A 24993-nucleotide genomic window follows, 5' to 3' on the forward strand; every position below is an offset into this window, starting at 1 on the left:
TCTTATATCGGCTGAAAGCTTAAATTCTTGTTAATATAACTGCACTGTCCAATTTACAGTAGCTATTACTGCGAATAAAATGCCATGCTATTGTTTGAGGAGAACTCCTAACAACAAAACACTTTTTTCACCGCGATAGGTTTGATAAATTCACCTCTGAAGGTGAAATGTGTACTTACATTCTGAAATCTTGCTCTGATTTATCATCCAAAGGGTCCCAGAGCAAACGTGAAGTGTCGTTTTGTTAGATAAAATCATTTTTCATATCCTAAAAAGGTCCATATAGCATGCATGATCGATTTTGTATTTCCACTCGTTCAATTTGCAAAGAAAGGAATCTGTGAAAATCTTACCCTAAACGTTGTTTCAACGAATCAAATCACATTCGTATGTATTCCTCAGAGATCCTAGAACGTAACAGGACTTCACTATATCGTTAGGTGTGTAGTATATCCTATAGGACACCATATTTGGTCAGAGAGCGACGTCTTCATGGCACGCCGATGATGCAGGTGGTCTTCACTTGAATGACTGTATCTTTGTCAAATAAAGCTAGCTAGATAGCCAATGAGCTGGGCTTTACGGGAGTATCCGGAAACCCTATGTTTGTCGCAAAATGTAGGTGCTAACCTTTTGCGACAGCATGCCTTTTCCTTTTGGACAAAAATGATAAGAATATACAGAGTATGAAGTTATGAAAACTGTATCTTTGTCAAATAAAGCTAGCTAGATAGCCAATGAGCTGGGCTTTACGGGAGTATCCGGAAACCCTATGTTTGTCGCAAAATGTAGGTGCTAACCTTTTGCGACAGCATGCCTTTTCCTTTTGGACAAAAATTATAAGAATATACAGAGTATGAAGTTATGAAAACTGATTTTTTGCAAATGTTGAAACTTATAATATGGCTACTAATACTGGAAAGCTAAATCAAAGTCCAAGTATACAGATTTGACAATATTCTTGCAGAAAAATGTAATATGATTGCAAACGTCTCTTTCACGATTTGCCGAGATGTACCTAGGTGACTTCACACTAAATGTCCTGTAGCTCGCTCATACTTCAAGTTACCCATCTGAACATACACTGCACATACACTGCTGCCATCTTGTGGACACCATCGGAATTACAACCAGAGTGATGGCTGGAACTGGGACCTTTCTCTTGCATTTCTAAGGTGGTGGTAGAAAAAAAACGGTTGTTTTTTTTCTTTTTAATTTCTTCTACCAGATCTATTGTGTTATATTCTCCTACATTCAATTCACATTTCCACAAACTTCAAAGTGTTTCCTTTCAAATGGTACCAAGAATATGCATATCCTTGCTTCAGGGCCTGAGCTATAAGCAGTTAGATTTGGGTATGTCATTTAGGCGAAAAAAAGGGGGCTATCCCTAAGAAGTTAATGCCCCGAATGACCTGCTAACCCCACCAGGTCTATGGGCATGACAGGGATCGGCCACAGATTTAAAGGCAATAATACATTTCTGCTCTAAAAGTTGCTAAGAACCAAGTCAATAATTGTTAGATTATCTGACAACACCAACACCAAAAATACAGTGCTCAGGGTCACTTGATGTAAAGTGTGCATAAATACTTTGGGGATTTGAACTTGCAAGATTTTGGGCGGAAGCAGTGCCACCAGGAACATCTTTATTACCAAGAACATATATCCACACACTCTCAAAATGAGGGTACAGTTATTAGAGTACAGTCTTGTTCCCTGGAATACAAAAAGGTCAAAGGTACACATAAGATACCTTTAGAGATACACATAGGAACTCACATGGTACTGGTCCGTTCCTTTTAGGGTACATGTATGGATAATCTAGTATAATGGTACATTTTCTACCCAATATTTTCAATATAAGGTACAATCACTGCACTTTGAAATGTAGGTGGGGGAATGTATATATGTGTTTGTGTCAACCGTCAGTTGAAGTGTTGTACCAGTTTAAGGGGGTGATGTGGGTATGTTGTCAAAGGTTGAGCACCTCTTTTAACACTGTCACTTCTGCAATCTTTATAAGAGCATGTGACAATAAAGAGCTGCACTGTTAAGAGGTAGCGGCAGGTAGCATTGTGGTTAGAGCGTTAGACCAGTAACTAAAAGGTTGCAAGATCGAATCCCCGAGCTGACAAGGTAAAGATCTGTCCTTCTGCCCCTGAACAAGGCAGTTAACCCACTATTCCTAGGCCGTCATTGTAAATAAGAATTTGTTCTTAACTGACTTGCCTAGTTAAATAAAGGTATAAAATAAAAAAGAGGTTACTGTGCATTTCAGTAGTGATGACAAACCGAGGCTCTGAAGGATTTGACGCTTTCACCAAATTGTGCTGAAAAACACTTAATTACTCAGAGCTTCATTATCTGTTCACAATGTACATTAGTTGCATCTCCTGGTCAGCAATAAATAGCAGCGTATGATTATCATATAAAGTATTTCTTTTTCCACTGTTTTCATCAAAACCCCTATAGTCAGTTGGAATACCAGGTTCACATCTGTCATTATGCTTCCCTTTTTTACCTTCAAGTTGACTATTTTTCATAATCTGAATCTATGACATTATTTAGGATGCTGAAGACAGAAGCTTATACTATACCAAATAAAACAAATTATTTGAACAACAGTGTAGAAAGTGTGGTTTCACATAAAAAAATTCTAAATAGTTTGCCTTCAACAGGATTTGACCACATACCCTTGCGTCCCTGAATTGTTCCCTAATCTACCTGATAAATTACTGGTCAGATTAAAATATTTGTACAAAATCATTACTATATCTGTAAGTACAGTGTCCAGTAGAGGTCGATGTTTGAAAGCAGCTTGGAATCAAAGAAAGCACCGGAACCTCGACGAAATCAGTGGGATCTCGCATTTTGAAACACACAGTTTGAAAAAGCACGGAATCAAACGAAGCCTCGGACATCACTGATGACGTACTACTGATAAAGTGATGCACGCATCGGCACACTGCTTCGAAGTTAGCTGCTTAGCAATTTCGACTCATGCCTCGGCGCTCCGTTACCAAACGTAACATGACTACATTTCACAGTAACTTAATGGAAATGAGTTGGCTCGAAGTTGCTTTGAATTCTGCGTTACCTAATTGGTAACTCACTGACAACTAACTGCCAGTAACGTACTGGCACCTTAACTGGCAGCCAGATGTCAGTAAGTTATTGTAAAGTGCACAGGAACTTACTGGCAGCCAGTAGCTCACTGTACCTTCCCTGAACCTTTCTGATTCCAAAATAGCGTATAACATTAGGTGACAACTACTCAGCATTCTTTGTGGTGTGCACACTTGGGAACCAGCCTCACCTCGCCTCTTGGTTGATAGCAAACTGACCTTCCTGCCACACCTTCAGGTCAGTGAGCGTGACAGAGATCAGCCACAGTAAGTTACTGTGAATTTTACAATAACTGCTTGCAGCAAGCTGACAGTAAGTTAAGGAAAATTAAACATGAACTTCCTGATGAAAGTGCCATTAAGTTACTGGGAAATGCACAGTAACCTCTTGAAAGCACAGCTCTTGATTGTCACAAGCTCTTACAAAGATGTAGAACTGGGACCGGACAAATGAGGCGCTCAACCTTCATCTTCTATGATATCTTGGCGGTCCACAAACAAACGTTTAAGGGCATGCCGTTACCTACTGTGCTGGAATCAATCATGATCTGTCCTATTCTGTACTACCATGAAAATAAAAACCAGATAAATTCCTACTAACTTCTACCACACCCTCTCCCAAAACCCCTCCCCAACCCCCCTACCCCATTAAACTTTACCTATATAATACTGAAACACTCCACCCTTAGGATTGTTCAGCATGCCAACAACCATTTCACCAGTAACATCTGTTATCCCCCAATATCTCTTTTGCTGTCTCCACAATAACCTTCAACCTGGCATTTCTACTTCCCACAACCAGAGTCATATTGATAACCTTACCAATAAAAGCTATGAAGTCAACTGCATTCATTATCAAAGTGTCCATTGACACCGCAAATTCATGAGCGCAAGACTTCTGAACATGCCTCGAAACCATGCCAGGACCAGCAGAAACACCAGCCCAGACATTAGGTCCACTTAGGAGCAGCCACGGAAGCGCCATCGTTCCACACTGTAACTCCACCAATCTGTCTTACAGCCTCTGCATACGATACATCATGACTAGTTGTGAATTTCTGAGCTTCTCTGGGCTCTCTCTGCACCTGGCATCCACCGACTGCTACACTGTGTTCTCCCCCACACAATTACAACACTTAACCTTCACATTGCTCACACATTCACCGGAATCATGTTCCCCTCCACACTTGACACATCTTTTCCTTCCTTTACATTGAACAGCTACATATCCCATTCTTTGACATTTAAAACACTGCAACGGGGACGGGACAAATTCTCTGACATTGAAACTAAGGAATCCTCTCTGTACTTTCCCAGGCATAACCTTCTCAAACCTGAGCAGCACTGATAGGCTTCACTTCTTTGACCCTCTTTCCAACTGATCAACCTTTTGGCCTCAATCACTCTTCCTCCCTTCACGTGTTCTTTAATATTATCTGTGGACATAGATATCAGGACCACAGTGATGACTCCCCTCAATATAGCATAATCACCAGGGACATGGCTTTTAATCTTCTTCCCATTAAGCGTTTTCCATTTTCAGAATCTTGTCTTGCTGAGCCTGTCTACCACACAATATTAACAGTCTACCATTTCCAATGAACCAAGCTAATTTGACCTACATCTTTCTCTACGGCATTAGTTAGTCAGATAGGGTGTGAATGAGGCCCTGTGGTCTTTCCACTCTGACACATTATTACTTTTGCTTCCTACCTTGGCGCTCTTTATGCTTTCTTTACTCAACGCTCCACTGCTTTCAGTATCATGATCTCTCTTCTTCCTATGTCTTTCCACTACAGACCATTTCAGTCCTTGACCCTCATCCTCCCGCTCCATACCATCGGGACTGACACCCATATTTGTTCGCATTCCAGCCCAGCTGTTGCTTCATCAACTTTTTCTCCATTTTGTCTGCACTACTAGCCGCCATTCCGACTCCAAGACACCACACATTACACTTAGGTGATTGTACCGGTTGTCAATGTCTGCACTCATTGAGCAGCACACTGCACTGTGCGATAGTTCTCCCTCCTCAACCTTCATCGACATAACGATAAAACCTCTTAAACTGGTACAATACTTCCACTAACAATTGGCAGAAATACAACATATTTTAGACCATGCCCCCCAAATATGCTAATTTTCCCCACCAGCACGTTGCCCCCACATACATTTCAACATGCAGTGAAAGTAAGGTAAACAACAAGTCATTTAAAATACAATAACACCTTAAATCAACTGTAAAAAAGCAATAATAGAAAGTTAAATGGGTTCTCATGCACAAAATGCGTATCAGCCAATGAAAAGCGTTGATTTACTTGCATGTGACCAAATGCTAAATTGTAGCTGGTCCCATCAGATAACATGGTACAAGTTAACCCTATGTGAACTTCAACAGGTGGTACTGATTATATCCTGGCACGGTGCGTCAGACAATTAAAATTGTCAAAGTAGTTGGGAGTGTCCTTGACATAACTAAGTCCAACAGCATGTGCTGATCATCAAAGCAACTATCGCGTGCTTTTGACTGACTGGTCAAATTGCTCTCTGTGTAAAGTGCCTAGTCCACGTAATTGTCGCAGATTGTGGCAAGGGTTTGAATCTCACATGAGTTTCCCCCCCTTTGAAATGTTGATTTACATGTATTGTGTAAGTGTGCAGTGCTTGAATTGGACCAAAATAGGTGCCGGTACACATTTTGGGTGCCAGTACTGTTTATATTTAAGTGCAGGTACTGTACAATACTTTTGAGCTAATATTTAATAAGGGGTGCAGTAGAACATTTGTGGTGCCGATACTCCCTTCTGGTGAGCTCCTGCCCAAGTGTTATTGTGTTGAAAAGGGACGCCTACAGCCAACAGCTTCAAAATGAAGATTATGAATGAATTTAATATGGAGCTACCTCTTTCTTCAGCCTTGCACACAAACACATAGAAATCATATTGCATCGGCTATATTACATGGTCGTGTACACCTAAATGTAGGGCTACAACGTTTTATAGGCTACGCATTATTACAATCATCCACTTCATCACATGCGTTTTGAATCGAGCATCAAGGACCGGCAGTGAACAGGTTTATGTTGTAAGGACCTCATTTATATTTCCCCCGTGAAAGCACATGGATGTGTGTGAAACTCGTAAACAACAACGTGGGGTGTTAGTTGTAGCTAGTAGCCTGATCAAAGATGCATCAGTGCAATATTGGCACACAACATTTTGTTACAGTAGTGAATCTTGAATTTGTAGGTTTAAAATATCCCTCTAGTGGCCAGGGTTGACTTATTTTAAGACATGACATTGGTTGGTCGATATAAAGTCTAAGCTCTTTCATAGGCTGATGAAGAATTTGTGCCAGGACATAATCAGTACCATTTGTTGAGGTTAGCATAGGGCTAACGTGTGCCATGTTATCTGATGAGACCAGCTACAATTTAGCGTCACATACAAGTAAATCAACCCTTTTTTTATTGGCTGATACGCATTTTGTGTATGAGAACCCATTTAACTTTAAATGCTTGCTTATGTTCATAAGTATGGCCCACTGTATTTTACTGCAACTCAGTAGCAGGGAACTTATACTTATAGGATACTTCAGGCACATCTGAAGTATCCTATAAGTATAACTGTAGAACCTGTCATTGGTTCGACCTGGAACTAGAGGGTTCTTCATGAGAGGGTTCTAAATGGAACTCAACAGTCATTCTGAAAAGTACCTTTTCTCTCATGGCTAACTACTGTACCAGGAAGTTTGAAAAGACAAGATGAGTGGGTGGTGAGCTTATATTCATGAGCTCGCTTTGACGGACAGCTCTTTGAAACGCCTATGTCAAGCAACATGGTTGCAGTGAGCAGTGTTGCAGTAAAATCCTCTCAAGCTAATTTAGTGGTTCACTAAGCAACTCAAACAACATTGAAATTGCATTAATGATATCATTTATTTTATATATACATCTCCCGTTTAGGATGTCTCTTGTGATGCGTTTCACAGCAGCACTGACGGATGTGTTGACTTGACAACTGCATCGCAGTTTTGAACGACACCTTCCCCCTTCATCTTCTAAACCATGGCAGTCATTCTGAATGCAGGCTGTGTGGAATCCTCTCTGGTTAGATTCCAATAGGAATTAAACTTCACTTTGTAAGTCAGCATTATGTGACTTGATGCTGGTTTTTATTTAGCTGATGCTGGTCACCAGCAAAAACACAACGAAGGCTGGTCATCAGCGAAAACACAACGGAAACACAACGAAGGCTGGTCTGCCAGGATAACCAGCTAGACCATGCTGGTCAGACCAGCTAGATCATACTGGTCGGCCAGCAGAACCAGAACATGCTGGTCAGACCAACTTGACCAGCATCCGACCAGCACTGACCAGCATGAACCAGCTTGAAATGTATGCAGTTTTTTCCAGCATGGCTGCAGGTTTTATTCAGAATGTTGATGCTGTATTTTAAGGGTAGATGTGGTTTTACAAAATCAAAATATCCAATGACAATGTCTGTGAGACCTTGTACACGGCGTAAACCACAGTGTGGTTTACCTTTATCTGTGGTTGATTGAATTGGATCCCAGGTTTATGTTTGATGACATGTGATGTGACTGCCTTTCCACCCTCATTCATTCCTAACCCAGGGCCACATTCTCTATCAGTAACGATGAAAAAAAAGTCATTGGTGTTAGATAACGGTCATGTTCCCCTGCTCAGACGTTGCTGACAGCGCAGTCAATGACGTGGCATGCAACCATTGGTTGATGCATGCAACGTCCGAGCAGGGTAATGCGACTTTTCGCTCACTCTTAAAGGGATGGTGTTAGATTTTGGCTCATTCTTAAAATGTGGTATTGGATTTTTGCCTCACCCTTGAAGGGGTGTTGTGAGATTTTGGCAGATGCAACAACAGCTTGAGCTTGTGTCAAACCTTGATCTATTTTGCTCTACCTGGTCATTCTCCAGGGTATTGACATCTGTTCTCTGAAAATGTCAAACAGACCGACACAAGTTGTAGGAAATGCTGAGGAAGTAGTGGCAAAAACTACATTATGAACGCCAGTCACAATGACTAGTTGGGAGTAAATGCAAATTTGAACACTAATCTGGCATAATAATATGTGCATAGAGGCTATCCACAACATGAAAAGGTGCAAAAACTGTGTTTTATGTTTACGTTCTACTACATCCCTGGGGAAGAAGGCAGGCTTGGACCATGAGAGGGAGTATGGGCTTGCATTCACAAACCGTCTCAGAGTAGGAGTGCTGATCTAGGATCAGGTCACCTCTGTACATTCAGATATTATCTTATTCATTTTATTCGTTATGATCTAAAAGGTCAAACTGACCCGAGATCATTACTACTGTGAGGGGGCTCCAAGAGGAAGGCGTAAATGGTGAATAAGGGGAGGCAGCCAGGTTCTGTTGGGCCCGGTGAAGCTGTCAGTGTTTTCATAAGGTCTTCCACCACACACATACACACACACTATAAATGTTCTGCTGATGTTTCTGTTCCCAAATCCTGACGACTTCACCAGGTCCAAGTTGGTCACGTTGTTGTTATTCTGGGGAGGTGCTGAATAGAGCTTTGACTGTATGTAATGTTGCCCTGTCCATCTGTCTGTCCCTCTGTCTGTCTGATGTCTGTCTGTCTGGAGGATTAGAATTCAGTGTTGGAGGCTAAAACATCTGGATGCTGAGTCTGCCCTCTCTCTTTCCCAGTATCTCCCTTTTTCTGAGAGACACATAAGTGTTCTTCCCTCTCTTTGTGTGTGCCAGAGGGAGCTAAAAGTCACTGGAGCTTGACACCAGCTGTTTTATCCATCAGTACTCTCCCCCCTACTATATTCTACTGTACTGTGCTGTACTCTACTGTGCTGTACTGTGTATGCTGACACTACTGACAGAGAGCACCATTTTGTATTGATGTGGCAAAATTTTGATGCCATATTTTCATAACTCATTTTCCTGTTTTGTCCTGTCTCTCCCGTCTGTCTGTCTTTCTCTCTGTCCCTTGTCTGTGGCCTTAACACTTGATTTGGATTTTTGGTTTGACTGTTGATTTGACTTGATTTGGTATGATTTATTTTTTTTTTAATTGTTTTGGTTTTTTGAAACCTATTTATTCATAACAATCGCTATTCCTTGCTATTTCTAATCCATTATATATTTTAACGCGACATCTTTCTCTGTCATCCAAATTATATCCATGTCCTCCTTAAACATGAAAAAATAACCTAATAATCATTAAAACATTTAAATTAACCACAAACATTTATGCAATTTTACTTTATTTTGTACCAAATGTCCTGCATTTAAACTGTTTTTAACCCTAAAACTACTTTTCCCCAAAAACACCACTGTTAACTTCTGTCACCTCTCCGGTAACCCCTTGACCTCTAACCTAATGTAACCCTCTAACTATGACAACACGGTCACAACAGCGACAGGCTATGAGAAGTCTCGCAGCCTCAATAACATTTCGGGCATGTCAGGAGCCCCCATGCGCCTCACCCCCATCACCAACCCTTTCGAGCCCCCGGGAACCAACCTCCGCCGCTGTCACTCCCCCATCCCCTCCATTTTGTAGCGTCATGATGTGGAGAAGCAAGCCAACAAGTCAACTGCAGGAGGAGCATCAGGAAAGAGAGACATACCAACACCACTGTAATCCCAGTACTCCCATTTAAATTAGTCCGATAGTGATAATGATAATGAGCTGTAGGGGGTGCCATTTAGCCACATTTTAATAATGCTCTATATTGAAAGCCAGGTAGAGGGGGACATGCAGTGTAAAAGAGACTTAGAATGAATAGCAAAAATATCCACTATGACTACATGCACTTTCCCACCACATGCAACGTGCAATATGTTAAGCCGAAGCAAAATGTTAAGAGGTATTCAGCGTTAGTCTACAGCAATGCTACGCCTGTTGGAGCAATGAGAACACACATCACCACACACACACACATATACTCTCACACACTTGCCTTATTAACAGGGATTGAGTGTAGGTTAGTGATTGGGACTGATAAATAATGTAGTGAGCTACAATAGCAGGCCTCCCTGTGTTATTGTAAATGTGTGCTGTTCTTGCACTCAGTATTACCACTAATCCTAAAGAGCTCCCTTAGTCCAATGAGACTTCTGCTGATACTCTACACCCCCACACAAACATCAAGCCTCGACAGCTAACCCATCCACTCACTCTCACACACACACCACACACATCGCTTGTATTTGGGATGAGAACACACTTACAGTAACTAACACCAACAAAATATCGAATATATATTAAAATGCATGCATTCGTTTTTTGAAGAAGAAAAAAAAAATCACACAAAGAAATTCTTCTATTTAACAGAAAATCTTTGAAAAGAAAAGAGGCAAGCCCAAAGTAAGAAAATTATTTGTTAGTAGCACCCATAAAACAAGCCATGTACTGGTTAGTGCTAGATCTCCCTGGGGAGATGAGTCATTGGGCCGTTAAATGTGTTTCTGTGTGCAGAATATAGACTGTATCACACACACACACACACACACACCTATAGAGACTCACGACCGATCAAACAGCAATGTTTGATTTTAAAAGCTGGAGGGTGCTAGAGAGTTGTCCCATACTAGTGTTAATTCACTACTACTGTTATTATCATTATCATTATTGATATTATCAGTGCCATGTAGAGAGCTGGAGAGAACGCAAAACGTCCTGGGATCTTTTGTGCAATACACAGACTCTGAAAGCCTGAACAACGGCCATCGATGTTTTAAAGAAGAGATTCCCGAGTAGCATCCTAACCCACAGAGAGGGAGGACATAATAACAAACTATTTTTATAATGGTTTTGAGGATTAAAGGGCAGAAGGGACGGATGGATTCTCTCTTCTTTCTCTCGGGGGCGGGGTTAGGTGTGGTAGAGAAGACAGGGTGGGGGTGGAACTCTCATTCCCGTTGGTCGGGAGCAGTAAAAGGGGCCATCGAAGCAGGGATCGGTATTTCTCATCATTGACCATATACCGGCTCTACCCGCCCTACCTGCCCTCTTGTATGCAGGTGCATGAAATGAAATGAAGCTTCTTTCTCTTTTTCTAAATATGGCTCCTCAGAAATCAATCTGTACACATATCAAACTATACCTTTCAGTCTGCACATGTCAGTGTCAGGAGGGTGTGGCTATATTCAGAAGTGGCTTCGGGTCACGCGTTGGACAAGAGATCAATTTCGGTCTTTTTCATCTTCATCATCGATCTCCCTTCACTTCCTCAATCCTTTGTTGTCTTCCTGTATTGAGCATTTCGCCACATCGCCACTCTCACAATGACTCTTATGATTTTGAGTGTAGTGATTTTTTTTTTCAGTTTTCTTTTTTGCTTTCTCTCTTTTGTCCTTTTTGACCCCCCCCCCCCTCCCCCCCCCCCCTCCCACCTCCCGCCCCCCACGTCTCCCGGTCCTGGCTGCTGAACCATCGCTCCTCACATAAAAAGAGGGCACCGTGAATGGAGGATGGACTGACAGCGCTTGGTAGAAGAACCGAACGAATCAATGATAAAATTAACAAAAGAGGCAACATACATATATAGAAATATGCAATGTATAGAAATATATTTGTATCTATGTATAGTTAATCCTACGGAGATATGCTGTATGTTATATATCTGTGGCGCACATGGGAGTTGTGTGGTTTTGTGTACACAGACATGCGTCTACCTCTGGTCCAAGATGCAAGAGTGCCAATTCATCAGAATTATACATCATTCCTTTCTTTCTCACTGTTTTCTGGGGGGGAAAAGGGAGGGAAAAGGAAGTGTTGAAGGAGGACAAATGTTTTCCCTCCATACCAGACATCAGGAAAAAAAAGAGACCAAAACTTCTTAAAATCCCGATTTTCTTTTGAAATTTTGTTGAAATGTAGAAGATGACGAGGTTATAGTGACAATGTAAAAAAAAAAATAATCTATCTTGATATACCCAATGTCGGCATTTTCATTATTGTCACTCTTATGGATTGTATATTTTCATTTAAGCGGTTGATTTACAGAAATGTTTATTTTTGTATTTTCCGATGTTACTGTCGATTTTATTATTGATATTTATTGGCATAGAATGTTGCCATCTATTAAGGTAATGCTTGTGTCTCTAACTGTTCTTATCCAGTTCTGTTGCTTGAAATGTGTCTGTTTGATTTGATGTGATTTTTTGGGGGGAGGTTTGACCTTCCCATCCCTCCCCCTCCTCATTTCTCACTCTGCTACCTGCTACCTGCTCCTCTCTCACGAGAGACAGAGGGTTGTGTAAGGACTGAAGGTGAAATCTTTTCACATTTCGTAGAAATTGCAATCTCCACGGCTAACATTAGCATTAGCCTTATACAGGTGTGGACTGTCTACACTCTAGATAGCGTTAAGCTAAAAAAGCTATTAGGGCAACCTCGCTCAGCGATCGAAGCAACAAAAAAAATAGAATTAGACTAAACCGTTAGATAATTCAAAGCTCAGGACTCGTTCGGTTGAGAGCTGTGTCCTCTACAGGCTCAAGTGATGCTGTGAGAAGGTTTGACGCTTTATTAGTTTAAAATATGAACCGTTGTTGTGAGTCACGTAACCAGTCGGTAAGCGCTCTATTACCAAGTCCTTGTCACTCATTGTCACATCAAACGTGTCATGTTTAGCTTGCCAATGACATAGGAGTTGGCTAGACAGCACAAACAGATCTGGGACCACGCTAATTCGATAGTAGTGGGTGAGAATCCGAAAAGCCTTCATCTGTGTAGAGTTTGAGGTGGGAGTGACAGGGAGGGTGAAAGCTTGACCTATAACTATGGTTGGGGTGGACTCCATTTTGATTGCAGTCAATTCAGGAGATGCATTGAATCTCAATTCATTCATTGAAAATCGGCTGTTATATTAAATGTCGGATTCTTTTTGATGAATGGTTTGGATTTTTATTCACCTCCAGAGTTGATATAATATAAATGGAATTCACCCCAACTTGCACTAGTACTCTACACCCAGAGTAATATATATGATAATATAGTTATATATGGTAGTACACATAGATATATTCCCTATATATGGTTTTGTTGACACCCAGACACAAGTCTACAAACTACCAAATCTATTTTTTCAAATTGTCTCTCTTCATCCCTACATCCCTCACTTTCTCCCCTGTCTTCTCCCTTGATCTAGTGCTTTGGGTGTTTGTTATTGTATTATAGGAATTCTTCTTATACCTGTTATTGGTCCAAATGTTCTGTACAGTTGTAAAGTTTTGACTTATTTCAGTCTTCATGGGGTTTCCATTGCAAGCAATAAGGAATTGATATGTCTATATCCATCATCAAGGAAATGTGATTTGAGAAGACATCAGATTTGATCATAAGCTTCATGAATGTGTATATATTTACTGTATATATTAAGTGCATATGAATGTGTATATTCCTATACACATAACATATAGACTAACAGCATGCTATTAGGGGGAAAAAAGCACTCGGCCCTTATAGTTTTGTCTCAGAAGAGTTGGGCTTATATATGCATGTTAAGATGTTCTAGGGTGGAAGAGACCATTGGTACCCTAATGGGGAGGGGGTTTGGGAAAGTTTTATTTTTTAAGGATGGGGAAGGGTAACCAGTGGTCTTGTGTAGCCGCTCTGTTATTTCTTATAGACCTTACTAGACTAACTGGTAATAATAATTACTTTATGATTTATCATTTTTGTTATCTTTATACAGAGAACTATTCTGAGAGCTCAGTGCTTATCAGGTATATGCAAAAAGAAGCGGTAACTGTGAATTAATACTGGAGAAAAAAATCGACTTCTTCCTTTTTCCACGTTAATCAGAACGCGTCCTAAAAAACTCAATTTCCCTCGGTGAAAACCACATCGGCCAAAGCCCACCCAAACCTTGCCGACTCTTCTACACACTTCCTCTCCTCTCTGTTCTCCCTCTCTCTCTTGTTCCATCAATCCATCCTGTCCTGTCTTGTCCCTCTCTTGCTTGAAATACCCTGAGATACAGTACATACCCAACATTTTAGGGGTTTAACGTTTGTACCGATACGATAATCTCCACTATGTGGAGGGAAAGCTCACAGGACGTTTTTGCATTATTAGTGATATTTTTTGTTGTTTGATAAACCAATAACCTTTAACCTGGGATATGATGTGCATTACTTTCGTTTTTTTGCTACACCTTGCGGTTACTTATTAGGACAGTTATTGAGTCATAGCAGATAGAAATACGAACCTCGACTGTCACGAACAATCTACAAATAGACTATACTTCCCCTCTGGTGGTTGAATTCACACGTAACCAACCGTAGGCTACAGACATGGATGACTCATTGTTGAGCAAAAATTGCTTATGCTACTTCCTTGTGCATCCTGCACATTCTTTCAACTTAGGTTGCATCTGAAATGGCACCCTAGTCCCTATGTAGTGCACTACTTTTGACCAGAGCCCTATTATAGGAATAGTCAATACCTACTGGGCACACCGTGGAATAGACATTGAATTAACATCTGTGCCCAACGGGTAGTGAATATTCCCCCATTGTCGCTGGGACAGGAAGTTGCTGCTCTTTGACAAGCAGTAAGAGGTGAGCATGTGACATTCTAGAATGGATCAGTAGAGGTTGTTGTGATAGGTGGTTATTTTGCTCATTATTGATGGGCAAGTTGATGGTTTAGTTAGTGGGGTCAGTTAGTAGAGTGATGGTCAGGTGTGTGTATCATTGCATGTTTTTGTTCAATCATTGCAGATAAAAACAAAAACACTCTGGGAAGAAGTTCTTCAGACCTTTTTTGTGAGCGTTCCTAAGAAAGGAGAAGGACTTTAAAGATGCTGAAATGGTGGTTGTTTGTTGTCTAGTCAACAACTGACGTAGAAATGAATTGAATAATATCACCAGTGCAATGTTTTTGACTACACCTCTGTCTTCCCCCTTTTCCACATTTCCCCTTTCCCTCTCTTCGTCAGTCTCCCTCCATTCACAACTCAGGTATATCTCTCTCTATGTTGGTTTAAATCAGTGCTTCCAGACGTAATGTCTATCAGAGCCGAACAGAGAGAAGGTTTGAAATGTTTCGCTTCCTCTCTACTGTATGTATGGACTTGTAAATATTGTATGTCCTGTGTTCTCATCCCAGCTCACACCTATGTACCCTGTTATGTGATTCCGAGGTTGTTTTGTCCCTCCACTCTCCTCTCTCTCCGACACACACGTTTCACCCCATCTCAACCTATCCACTTTCTGCTATTCTTTTTTTTTTTTGTATTGGTATTTTGAGATGTGCTATCTCTACTGCTTCCATTACAAAACCCAAAACTGAAACAACAGACTTTTGGGAAAATGAAAAGACCCATAAACGTTAAAGTTTCATCTCCCCTAAAAGTGGATTACAAACGTCTCCCGAGGATAGGAGTGGACAGAAAAAAGGACAGAAAGACTGTCATATGATGTTTTTTTTTGGGGGGGGGGGAGTAGGAACTGTATATTTAAAAAAAAAAAAAAGGATTGTCATCAAAGGAAGAACCATGAAATGGAGGACAGTTTGGGGAAGAAAGAAAAAAACTATTTGAGAGGAGGAAGCTGATCACTTCTCAGTGTAAGAATGTGTTTTGTGTTCTGTGTGCCGTTTCGCTCTGTGCTTCGTGTGGTGTGTTTTCGCAGTGCGTGTTTGCGTGTGTGTGTAACTGTGTTTTGTGTTTCTGTGCTTCGCTCTGTTTCATGTCTAATTTTTTCCTCCGTGTCGCCTATCTGTGTGTGTAGGCTGTAGGATACATACAGTGCTTTCAGAAAGTATTCATACCCCTTGATTTATTCCACATTTTGTTGTTCAAAATTGATGAAATCATTTTTTTTGCTTCTCACCCATCTACACACAATACCCCATAATGACAAAGTGAAACCATGTTTTTAGATTTTTTTTAAATTAAATACAGAAGAATCTAATTTACATAAGTATTCATACCCCCATGAGTCAATACATGTTAGAATCATTTTTGGCAGCGATTACAGCTGTGAGTTTTTCTGGGTAAATCGCTAAGAGTTTTGTACAACTGGATTATACAATATTTGCAGATTATTATTTTTAAAATTGTTCAAGCTCTGTCAAGTTGGGTTGTTGATCATTGCTAGACAGCCATTTTCAAGATTTTCAACCTAATTTAATCCAAAACTGCATGCCAGTCAGGAACATTGAATGTTACCTTGGCAAGTAAATCCAGTGTATATTTGGCCTTGTGTTTTAGGTTGTTGTCCTGCTAAAAGGTGAATTTGTCTCCCAGTGTCTGGTGGAAAGCAGACTGAACCAGGTTTTCCTCTAGGATTTTGCCTGTGCTTAGCTCTAGTCCATTTATCCCCCCCCCCCCCAAAAAAAAATCCCTAGTCCTTGCCGATGACAAGCATAGCCATAACCAGATTGCAGCCACCACCATGCTTGAAAATAAGAAGAGTGATACTCAGTGATGTGTTGGATTTGCCAAAAACATTTCTTTGCTAAATTTTGTGCAGTTTTACTTTAGTGCCTTATTGCAAACAGGATGCATGTTTTGGAATATTTTTATTCTGTACAGGCTTCCTTCTTTTCACTCTGTCATTTAGGTTAGTATTGTGGAGTAACTACAATGTTGTTGATCCATCCTCACTTTTCTCCTATCAGACACATTAAACTCTGTAACTGTTTTAAAGTCACCATTGGCCTCATGGTGAAATCCCTTTGCGGTTTCTTTCCTCTCCGGCAACTGGGTTAGGAAGGATGCCTGTATCTTTGTACTGACGTTGTGTATTGATACAGCATCCAAAGTGTAATCAATAACTTCACCACGCTCAAAGGGATATTCAATGTCTTTTTTTTTTACCCATCTACCCATTTGGAAAACCTTCCTGGTCTTAGTGGTTGAATCTGTGTTTGAAATGTATTACTCGACTGTGGGACGTTACAGATAATTACCGAGATGAGGTAGTCATTCAGAAATCATGTTAAACACTATAATTGCACACAGAGTGAGCCCATGCAACTTATTATATGACTTGTTAACCAAATCTTTACTCCTGAACTTGAGGTTTGCCATAACAAAGGGGTTGAATACTTATTGACTCAAGATATTTTAGCATTTCATTTGTAATTATTTGTATTTTTTTTAAACATAATTCCACTTAGACATTATGTATGTAAGCCAACAAAATGTGGAAAAGTCAAGGGGTATGAATACTTTCTGAAGTGCTCTCAGCTCTTGGTCTGTGTTTAGCTAAACTAACATTCCTGGTGTGCTGTAGTCCTGTGTGGGAATGACCTCCAAAATCACTGACTCAGTCCTTTTTGCTGGAAAAGCACCCTATTGGACTATGACTAACCAATAAATTAAGAGGTAGACGAACACCAGCAGACTAAACAGCCCACAAGGACTGAAACCACCCACGCCAATTGCATTGGTGTCTGCGCGTGTGTCTGTGCAAAACTTACAGGCTTTTCTGCCTTTTCGTAATTTGTGTACATGCATGTCAGATGTGCTTTGCAAAAAACAGGTATTTCGTTTGCTTTATCGTCTATCGATCAGTTGAATCATTTGCTTTGAACAGTTGTACTCATCATAAGTAAACCTATCCAGTCATACAATCAAACACTTGACTATAACTATTAAGAATGTGAAATGAATTCAAACTCCCATTCAAGCTCATGTTAGGTTAATAGTATCAACTAAACTACCCTGGATCATGTAGGTTTTTAAACATCCAGTCGTAGCTGGTTGATATTCTAGGTTTGCTGGAACTTCCACTGATTCTTCTCCTTGTTTCTCTCCTCTTTTTTTCCCCCAGTGTTGAGTTTCTAAAATTCCCCTTCCTGTCCAAGAAGAGGAACAACCATAGGACACAATTCACCCAGAGCTCCCTACTGGATTCACTGTGGGCTGAAGGGATATGTAACCGGAGAGAGAGAGAGAGGGAGAGAAAAAAGGAGAGAGAGCGAGAGAACGAAAGAGAACTGAAGGTGATGATGATAATGGGCGGATGATAGAGGACAAAGAGAGTCAAAGAGATTTGTTCATCCCTCCGCACCAGAAGCATCCTTCGTTCCTGTGGACTCCTCGATCAGCACCATCCTGTAGAAAACAAACTCCAGACCAACATGACAGACTTACAAACTGAAACACATACCTTATGTCAGCATACTTTACAGTGTCTTATTATACTAAGTTTATTGACATTGAAATCCCAGACAAATGATAAAAGAAACAAACAATAAAACAGAATGCCCCTAGGAAAGAGCCAAAGGGTTATGGGACAGTAGGACAATGTTCCACAACTTGGTTGTCATCCTACTGTATCATAGACAATGTATGCTCTTAACCACTGTCAAATGTTCCCTTAGACAACTGACATGTTACCGGCTCTCAGATACAGCATATTCAATTGTTTTTAAATCTTCCTATTTGGTACTTCAGAGATTGGACATACAGTACGGTAGGCAACGTAAACAAACTACTGCGGTGGTCTGAGATTACTCGACACAGTCAGCGTGGATGTGACTACAGAAAAGGCGAGCCAGGTGCTAGCTAATGGCAAAATAAATTTACATAACAGGTCATTTTACTGTTTTACAGCCAAACACTATGCAAAGCTATGAGGCTGAATGACCATTGCGTCCAGTGACTCTTGAGTCAGCCCACTATGGTGACGCTACCTTCTTATGTTCAGTCAGTCACAGCTGTTGGACTGTTTTCAGTGATTGACAGCCCTTCTCTTACCTCTCACAAGAGACACACTTCAGAAGATACTGAACTATGGGCCACAATAGTAGAACAACCAGTTATATAGCATACCAGGCCATTGGCCATATCATAGAAACCTGCACATAGGTCTGACATACGATCCACTCCCTGACTGACTGATGCTGACTTGTGTTGCATGAGAGAGGATGTCGGCTGACCCTAACAGACCTACTCATCGACCACTTTGAAGGATTTGGGCCTAAAGAAAACCGGAGTGTGTGTGAGAGTGTGTGTGCTGGAGAGATGAGGAGGACGCCAAAGGAGAGAGACACTGGAAGCATGACCGCAATGCGCATGCCAAGAACGCCAGCGACTGCTGGAAAACATACATTGCCCTCTCTTTCTCGCTCTCAATCTCTCCCTCTCTTTATCTCCACCCCTCTGCATCTCAGCATTGCTCCTCCGTAGCAAACTGCATGGCATGATCGAAAAAACCTGAGGAACGAAACGTAGAGAACAAAAGGATGGAGAGAGAGACCAGAGAGACTTTATTTTTTAAACCAAACAATCATAGTCACATCAACCTTTTTCAAAAAGATCAAATTGGTAACTATTTGCAAGTGTCAAGATAACATGCGGTCGACTGCTCGTTGAGAGAGTGGCTACTGTAAAGGTCTCTCTCCTTTCTGTAGAAAGGAGGAAGGTCAAAGAGCACTGCACCTCTGGGGGGGATCAGAGAGGTTCACAAGGAAGTGCGAGAAAAGAGCGGGAAGAGGGTGAACTTTGATAAACAATTCCGGGAAAAAGTGAAAATGCATTTTTATTACTTTGTTTACCAGCATGACTATTCTGCATGAGTCTACTTCTGCAAGCCCTAACCCCACCCCCTCCCTAAAAAAGAGGGCTAGGAATTGAAAAAAATGTACAAAATCGAGACGAAACAAAAAATATTTATGTTATATGCAACTAATTTTAAAAAAGAGCAGGATTATATTAAAAAAAAAATCTATATTTTGTTTTGGGATAATAAAAAAAGGAATAACGAAAAAAATATATAGGATTGCAAGATACACATTGAACAATGTTTTCTTAGACAAATAAGATAACACACACACACACACCACAAAATCTACCAGAGATGAACTGTGCGAGGAACGTCCCCTGATTCTACTACTACTCTACTACTACTTCGATGACTACTCTTCTCCCTCTCTGCTACTTCTTCTTCTACTGCTCTCACTCTCTGGTCCTACCGCCCTGATTGCGCCCCCTGCTGCCAATTCACTGTCTTCCACCCCACTGTCCATCCAGGTCCCCTCTCCACTGTCTGTCTGCATAACTCTGTTTAGTTGGACTGTGCTCAGATCCGATGGGTCATATTTACCAGGATCCAAACAGGCCCGAACGGGAGGGACTATACCTGAACTTGTCTACCAAGTTTTCCGCTGCAAAGCTGTTTTCTACGGTGTGCACCAATGAATACGACCATGATGGACTCTGTTTTTGTTCTTTCAGTCTCGTGCTCAAGGTCGGAGATGGCAGCTTCACCACCGGGACGCGGTTGTAGACTCTAAGGTCTCGGCTAGCTAAAGCAGTGTAGCGATACCTAGCAGAGATTAGACCTCACCCCGTCCCCGGGCTAAAAGCCCACTGCGCATTGGGAGAAAGTATCTGATCTGGTGAACGAGATTAGCGATGACCTAACACACAAAAAATAACATTGATTGGATTGTGTAGCCCAATAATACTGTAGCTCTGACCCTGTACTGTAGCTAGCACCTGTAGCACTGCACTGGCTGGCCATAGATAGCGCCATATTAGCTCAGCCCTGCTATTGTAGCTATACAATGCGTAGCTTTGTGCTGCTATGACATAATGTACTGTAGGCCTATCTCCCTGATTATGGGGATGTGTATAACATGTCGTTGTGGCATTTAACACAACCCCCCCCCCTACTCGCTTACTCTACAGCCCATGTGACAGTCAACAGTGTTTGTTTTACACATGCTGGTGCCCCCGGCGTTGGTGAAGCAGCCATCTTTGCTCCATTTCCCAGGTGGGGATAGCATATTGCCAGGAAAACTGCTGTTCAGAGATGCGTGAAGGGAACGCCAAACTGTCTATTTACGCTATCATAATGAGTTTATCTAGATAAATTGTTGTCGTTTCTGTTGACCTTCCACCACCCCTGCCTGTTTTGCGGTACGGCTGTATGCCTTGCACCAGGCACCTCACCACACTCTCAACAACAGATATTTTGTTTTATTTCCCCGTTTTTCCATGTTTCTTTTCAAGTGATTTTTGTTGTTGCTATGTTCTGTTTCTAGGCCTGTATGTATAGATAATGTCGCCAGTCACCGCAAACCCTAAGCTAGGCCCACATCAGAGTTGAGATATGTCGTTTATCCCCAATGAAGAGTGCCATCATCTGAGTCGTGGTTTGTCTCTGGTGACACTGGTCTAGCCGAGTGTTCCAGCAGAGCAGGGTTCATCTCAAGGGTGATATTTAATGTTACAATGGGGGAGGAGGAGAGGATAGTTAATCATGTCTGGGGGGGGGGGGTAAATGACGTCACTTCAGACCGTGTCAAATACAATTTGGGTCACATTTATTTGCATATTGCTCGTTTTAGATTTTTGTCTCAAATGAGTGTTAACTTGTGTTCACTTCCCAAAACGGTTCCTTTGTTTTTGTTTGTTTTTGTTATTACGCAATGATGATGATTTTGATGATGTTCCAGAGATGCTGGGGGCTAACTGTACTGAGAACTGAGCAACTAACTATGCAAGAGTTTGACTGTAGCATACGATTAACTTCAGTGTTTCATTGTGCCAAAGGAGTTCAGTGTGTTGGGTCTGTCTGTCTGTTGTGTGGGAGGGCAAGAACGGGGCAGGGTAAGGATGGAAAAAGGGGGCAGCTACTATATCTAGTATGGTGCATTGTTTACTGAAATACATGGGAGTGTGGGGGTTAAAGTAATTAGAATAGGGGCCCCCCTGAAGACCTCTGGAGTATGCCACTCAGGATATGTCCCTGTACCCGCAGTTTTCATTTGATACACTGGATCTCTGTCATTCATCACCTTATGTCTGATTCCTCCCCCTTTTCCTTCTCCTCAACCCCCATCCCTTTCACTTTCATTCCTTCTCCCTCTCAACTCCTGCCTACTCCTCCTCTCACTCTCTCCCTTTCCCCTAAAAAAAGTTTATAATGGCACGATGTTTGTTACAAAAAGAATGATTTGAAATGATAGAGATATGTAACCATAGATTATGGAAGGACGCATCACTACTAGACATTTCATTCTGAAGATGGAAATGATTGTTTGTGAGGTAGAGAAGGAGAGGGATCGGGTGCAAGGTGGATGGGAAGAAGAGGGGATGGGCACAACTGGCTTAGATACAGCTAAAGACAGAGGTGAATGGATCATACCCCCCCCCCCCCCCCCCATCAACCTTCTGGTAGCACACCCCACACAGACACGTTAAATGGAAACAGACCGTTCCATTTAAAATGTCAGGGGGGAGGGGGGGTCTATTGTCAGAGCAATAATTTGTTCCAAACCCTCGATTTTGTGGGGGAGTCCAATGCCATTTACCTAAACTTACTGTCAAAGCAACCTTACCACCTGTAGAAAAAAAAGAAGAAAAAAAAGGAACCTGTTAAATACTTTATTCTGTATTGTTTTCATCTTGATTTTAAAGCATGCGTACACATCTAGTCCGAGTTTTGGGATGGGTTTTCACAAAACAGGTGGTGAATATACTGTGAATAACCGCCATCTTACGTGAATGACTGTACTACCACTGTGTGTCAGTGGGAATGTATGCGTGTGCGCTACCAGAAGACACGTTGTGCAGGTGGGGGGTGTGTGTGATCCTCCTCCACGCCCACTTGAGAGGATTGACAGCTCAACACTTGCATAACTTTACTTGAAACCCAAATACAAAACATATCAAGAAAGGAGCAGAGTAAAGCCAGAAACCCCGCTGTCATATATTCTCTTTCCCCGTCTTCCTCCCTCTCATCCCCGTCTCCTATCCCCTTCTCTTTCTCTCCCTCCTCCACACATTTTTGAGGAAGAAGCTCTTTTTGCATCCTTGTTCTTGTGTTTTTCTAACATATTGTTTGAAGTTGAATTCTAATGCATGCGTGGGAGAAAAAAAAAAGACTTAACTTCTTTGTGAATGGCCAGAATGAAGTAACTCTCTTTTCGCCGGCAATCTCTGTCTTCCTCTTTCTCTGTCAGCCAGTGGTGAGAGGATGGGGGGGAATATGCAAACTGAAACACTCTTTAAAAAAAATATGTCTATATCACTGTTTTATGTTCATTTTTTTGTTGTAATATTTTTGCTTTTTACTGCAGTGTGGCTTGACTGAATTGGTAGAAATACACTGGCTATCTTTCTATGTGTATTGCACTTGAAAGGAAAGGGAGGTGAAATGGGCTCAGTTTCATGAGTCCGATATCTTTCCTGATACACATACAACAGTTTGGGAGATCTCAGCAGTGCTAGTAGCATTGTGCCAATCTGTCCATTCTGTTCCATTTGTACATGTCCATCTGTCTTTTGCATCTGTACATCTCTATATATCATTCTGCCTGTCACTTCTTCTGTCTATAACAGTAGATGTATCTATTAATCTACCCCTCTAGATGCAGATACGTCAATATCATTGTTTTGCTTCATTTGTATCAGTTGTTTTCTGTTAATGTTCCTTATTTGGTGCTTTTACTTAATTTCTTATCATTTGGTGCCTTGTTTCACTCTTTTGTCTGATTCATGTTGTCGGTGATTTGTGTTATGATTTTTACATTTGAAAGAACATTGCACTACTAGCGCCAATGCAGCTAATGTTTCTATTGGTCCTGCCAACTGTTGTGACTACATCGCCGCTAAGCGAATAAGGCACTGGGTGCAGCCATGCCACTTTCCTATCAGGGGAGAAAGAGAGGGAAGACAGAGACGGAAGAAGAGGTTACTACAATAACACTGAATGGGGTTTATGCTATAAAGACTGATGCTGGATACAATTTTAATGTCATAACACAGGAAAAAATAAAAAATAATCAAGAACTGTATAAAATATATTTCAATGGAATGTTTATTATTTACCTTTTATATTTTTGAAATGTGTAAAGAAAAAATACGAATAAACAGTAATAATTTAACCAAGTTTGTGAAAAAAAAGAGACTTAAACACGGTTCTATTATTAAAAGTATGAAAGTTTGAAAGTGAATGCTAATTAAACTGAAAAACTCTTCTCCATTACAGATAGGAAAATAAAACAAGAATAATAAAATGAAATACCCACAAAATTAACTGGAAAAACAAACAAATCCAATTTAAAGATAAAACGTCCAAAACTCTATAAAAATATTAAAAGCTTATGCCAAAATGTTCTATTTGTGTCCTGTGCATTTTTTTGTACATTTAGCTAACAATTACTATCACGACTGATATTATGGAGCGGACTGACTGACTCATGTTGAGGACTTTTAAGGGTCATAGTTAAAACATGATTATTGCAGAACAAACATCATCGTTAACTCATATTTATTTGGTTTATCCTAATAAAATGTCACATTTAATACATTACATTCAAGTCAAACGTCCCAGACGTTTTATTTATTATCAAAATACATGTTTCAGACATTTTCATAAACTTAAAAAAAATTCAATCGGTATTCATTATTTCTGTATAATATTGTATTGAAAAATAATATGGCAATTCTGTTAAAACCAATCACATAACATGATGCTTGGCTGTCTGTTAGGCTTACACTGGTTTCTCATTTCAGGCACAGATACCCTAGTCTAGCAGAATACCAACAAACATGATGATATACCCTTATGGGAAAAACCACATGATTTCACATGTGAAATTTCCACATTTTGCACATATAACATTTTATTTCACATGGGAAATCATTTGAAACCATGTGGTTTTGGAACACTTCATGTGATATACATTTTTGTTGTTGTTGCAGTTTCACATGTGAAAATCACATTTTCACATTTGAAATCATATTTACACGTGAAATGACTGTTCACATGTTGAGCTGAAATGTTCACATTTCAAAACAAAAAGAGACACATGCGAGCTCAGTTCTTCACATGTGAAACCATTTGTTCACATGTGTTCAACAGAGTTCA

The 24993-nt window shown here is 40.7% G+C and overlaps 1 protein-coding gene across 4 annotated transcripts in view; it reads left to right on the forward strand.

Annotated features, from left to right (window-relative positions):
• The window catches only part of LOC115170830 (potassium voltage-gated channel subfamily C member 1), an 89314-nt gene extending 65199 nt beyond the window's left edge, over nt 1-24115 (forward strand). For 2 of the 4 annotated variants that reach the window (XM_029727157.1, XM_029727158.1), the window contains one exon: nt 17941-24115. Coding sequence is in view for 2 of the 4 variants with exons in the window: in XM_029727158.1 (XP_029583018.1) it covers nt 17941-17954 (14 nt within the window). In the remaining 2 variants the exon portion in view is untranslated. Of the gene's footprint in view, nt 1-9563; nt 11480-11603; nt 15728-17940 lie in introns of those variants that run through there. The other 2 variants (XR_003871097.1, XM_029727156.1) reach the window with 2 other exon arrangements.
• Nucleotides 24116-24993: the final 878 nt, after the last annotated feature.

This window comes from Salmo trutta, chromosome 32 (genome assembly GCF_901001165.1).
Source record: "Salmo trutta chromosome 32, fSalTru1.1, whole genome shotgun sequence".
NCBI lineage: Eukaryota > Metazoa > Chordata > Actinopteri > Salmoniformes > Salmonidae > Salmo > Salmo trutta.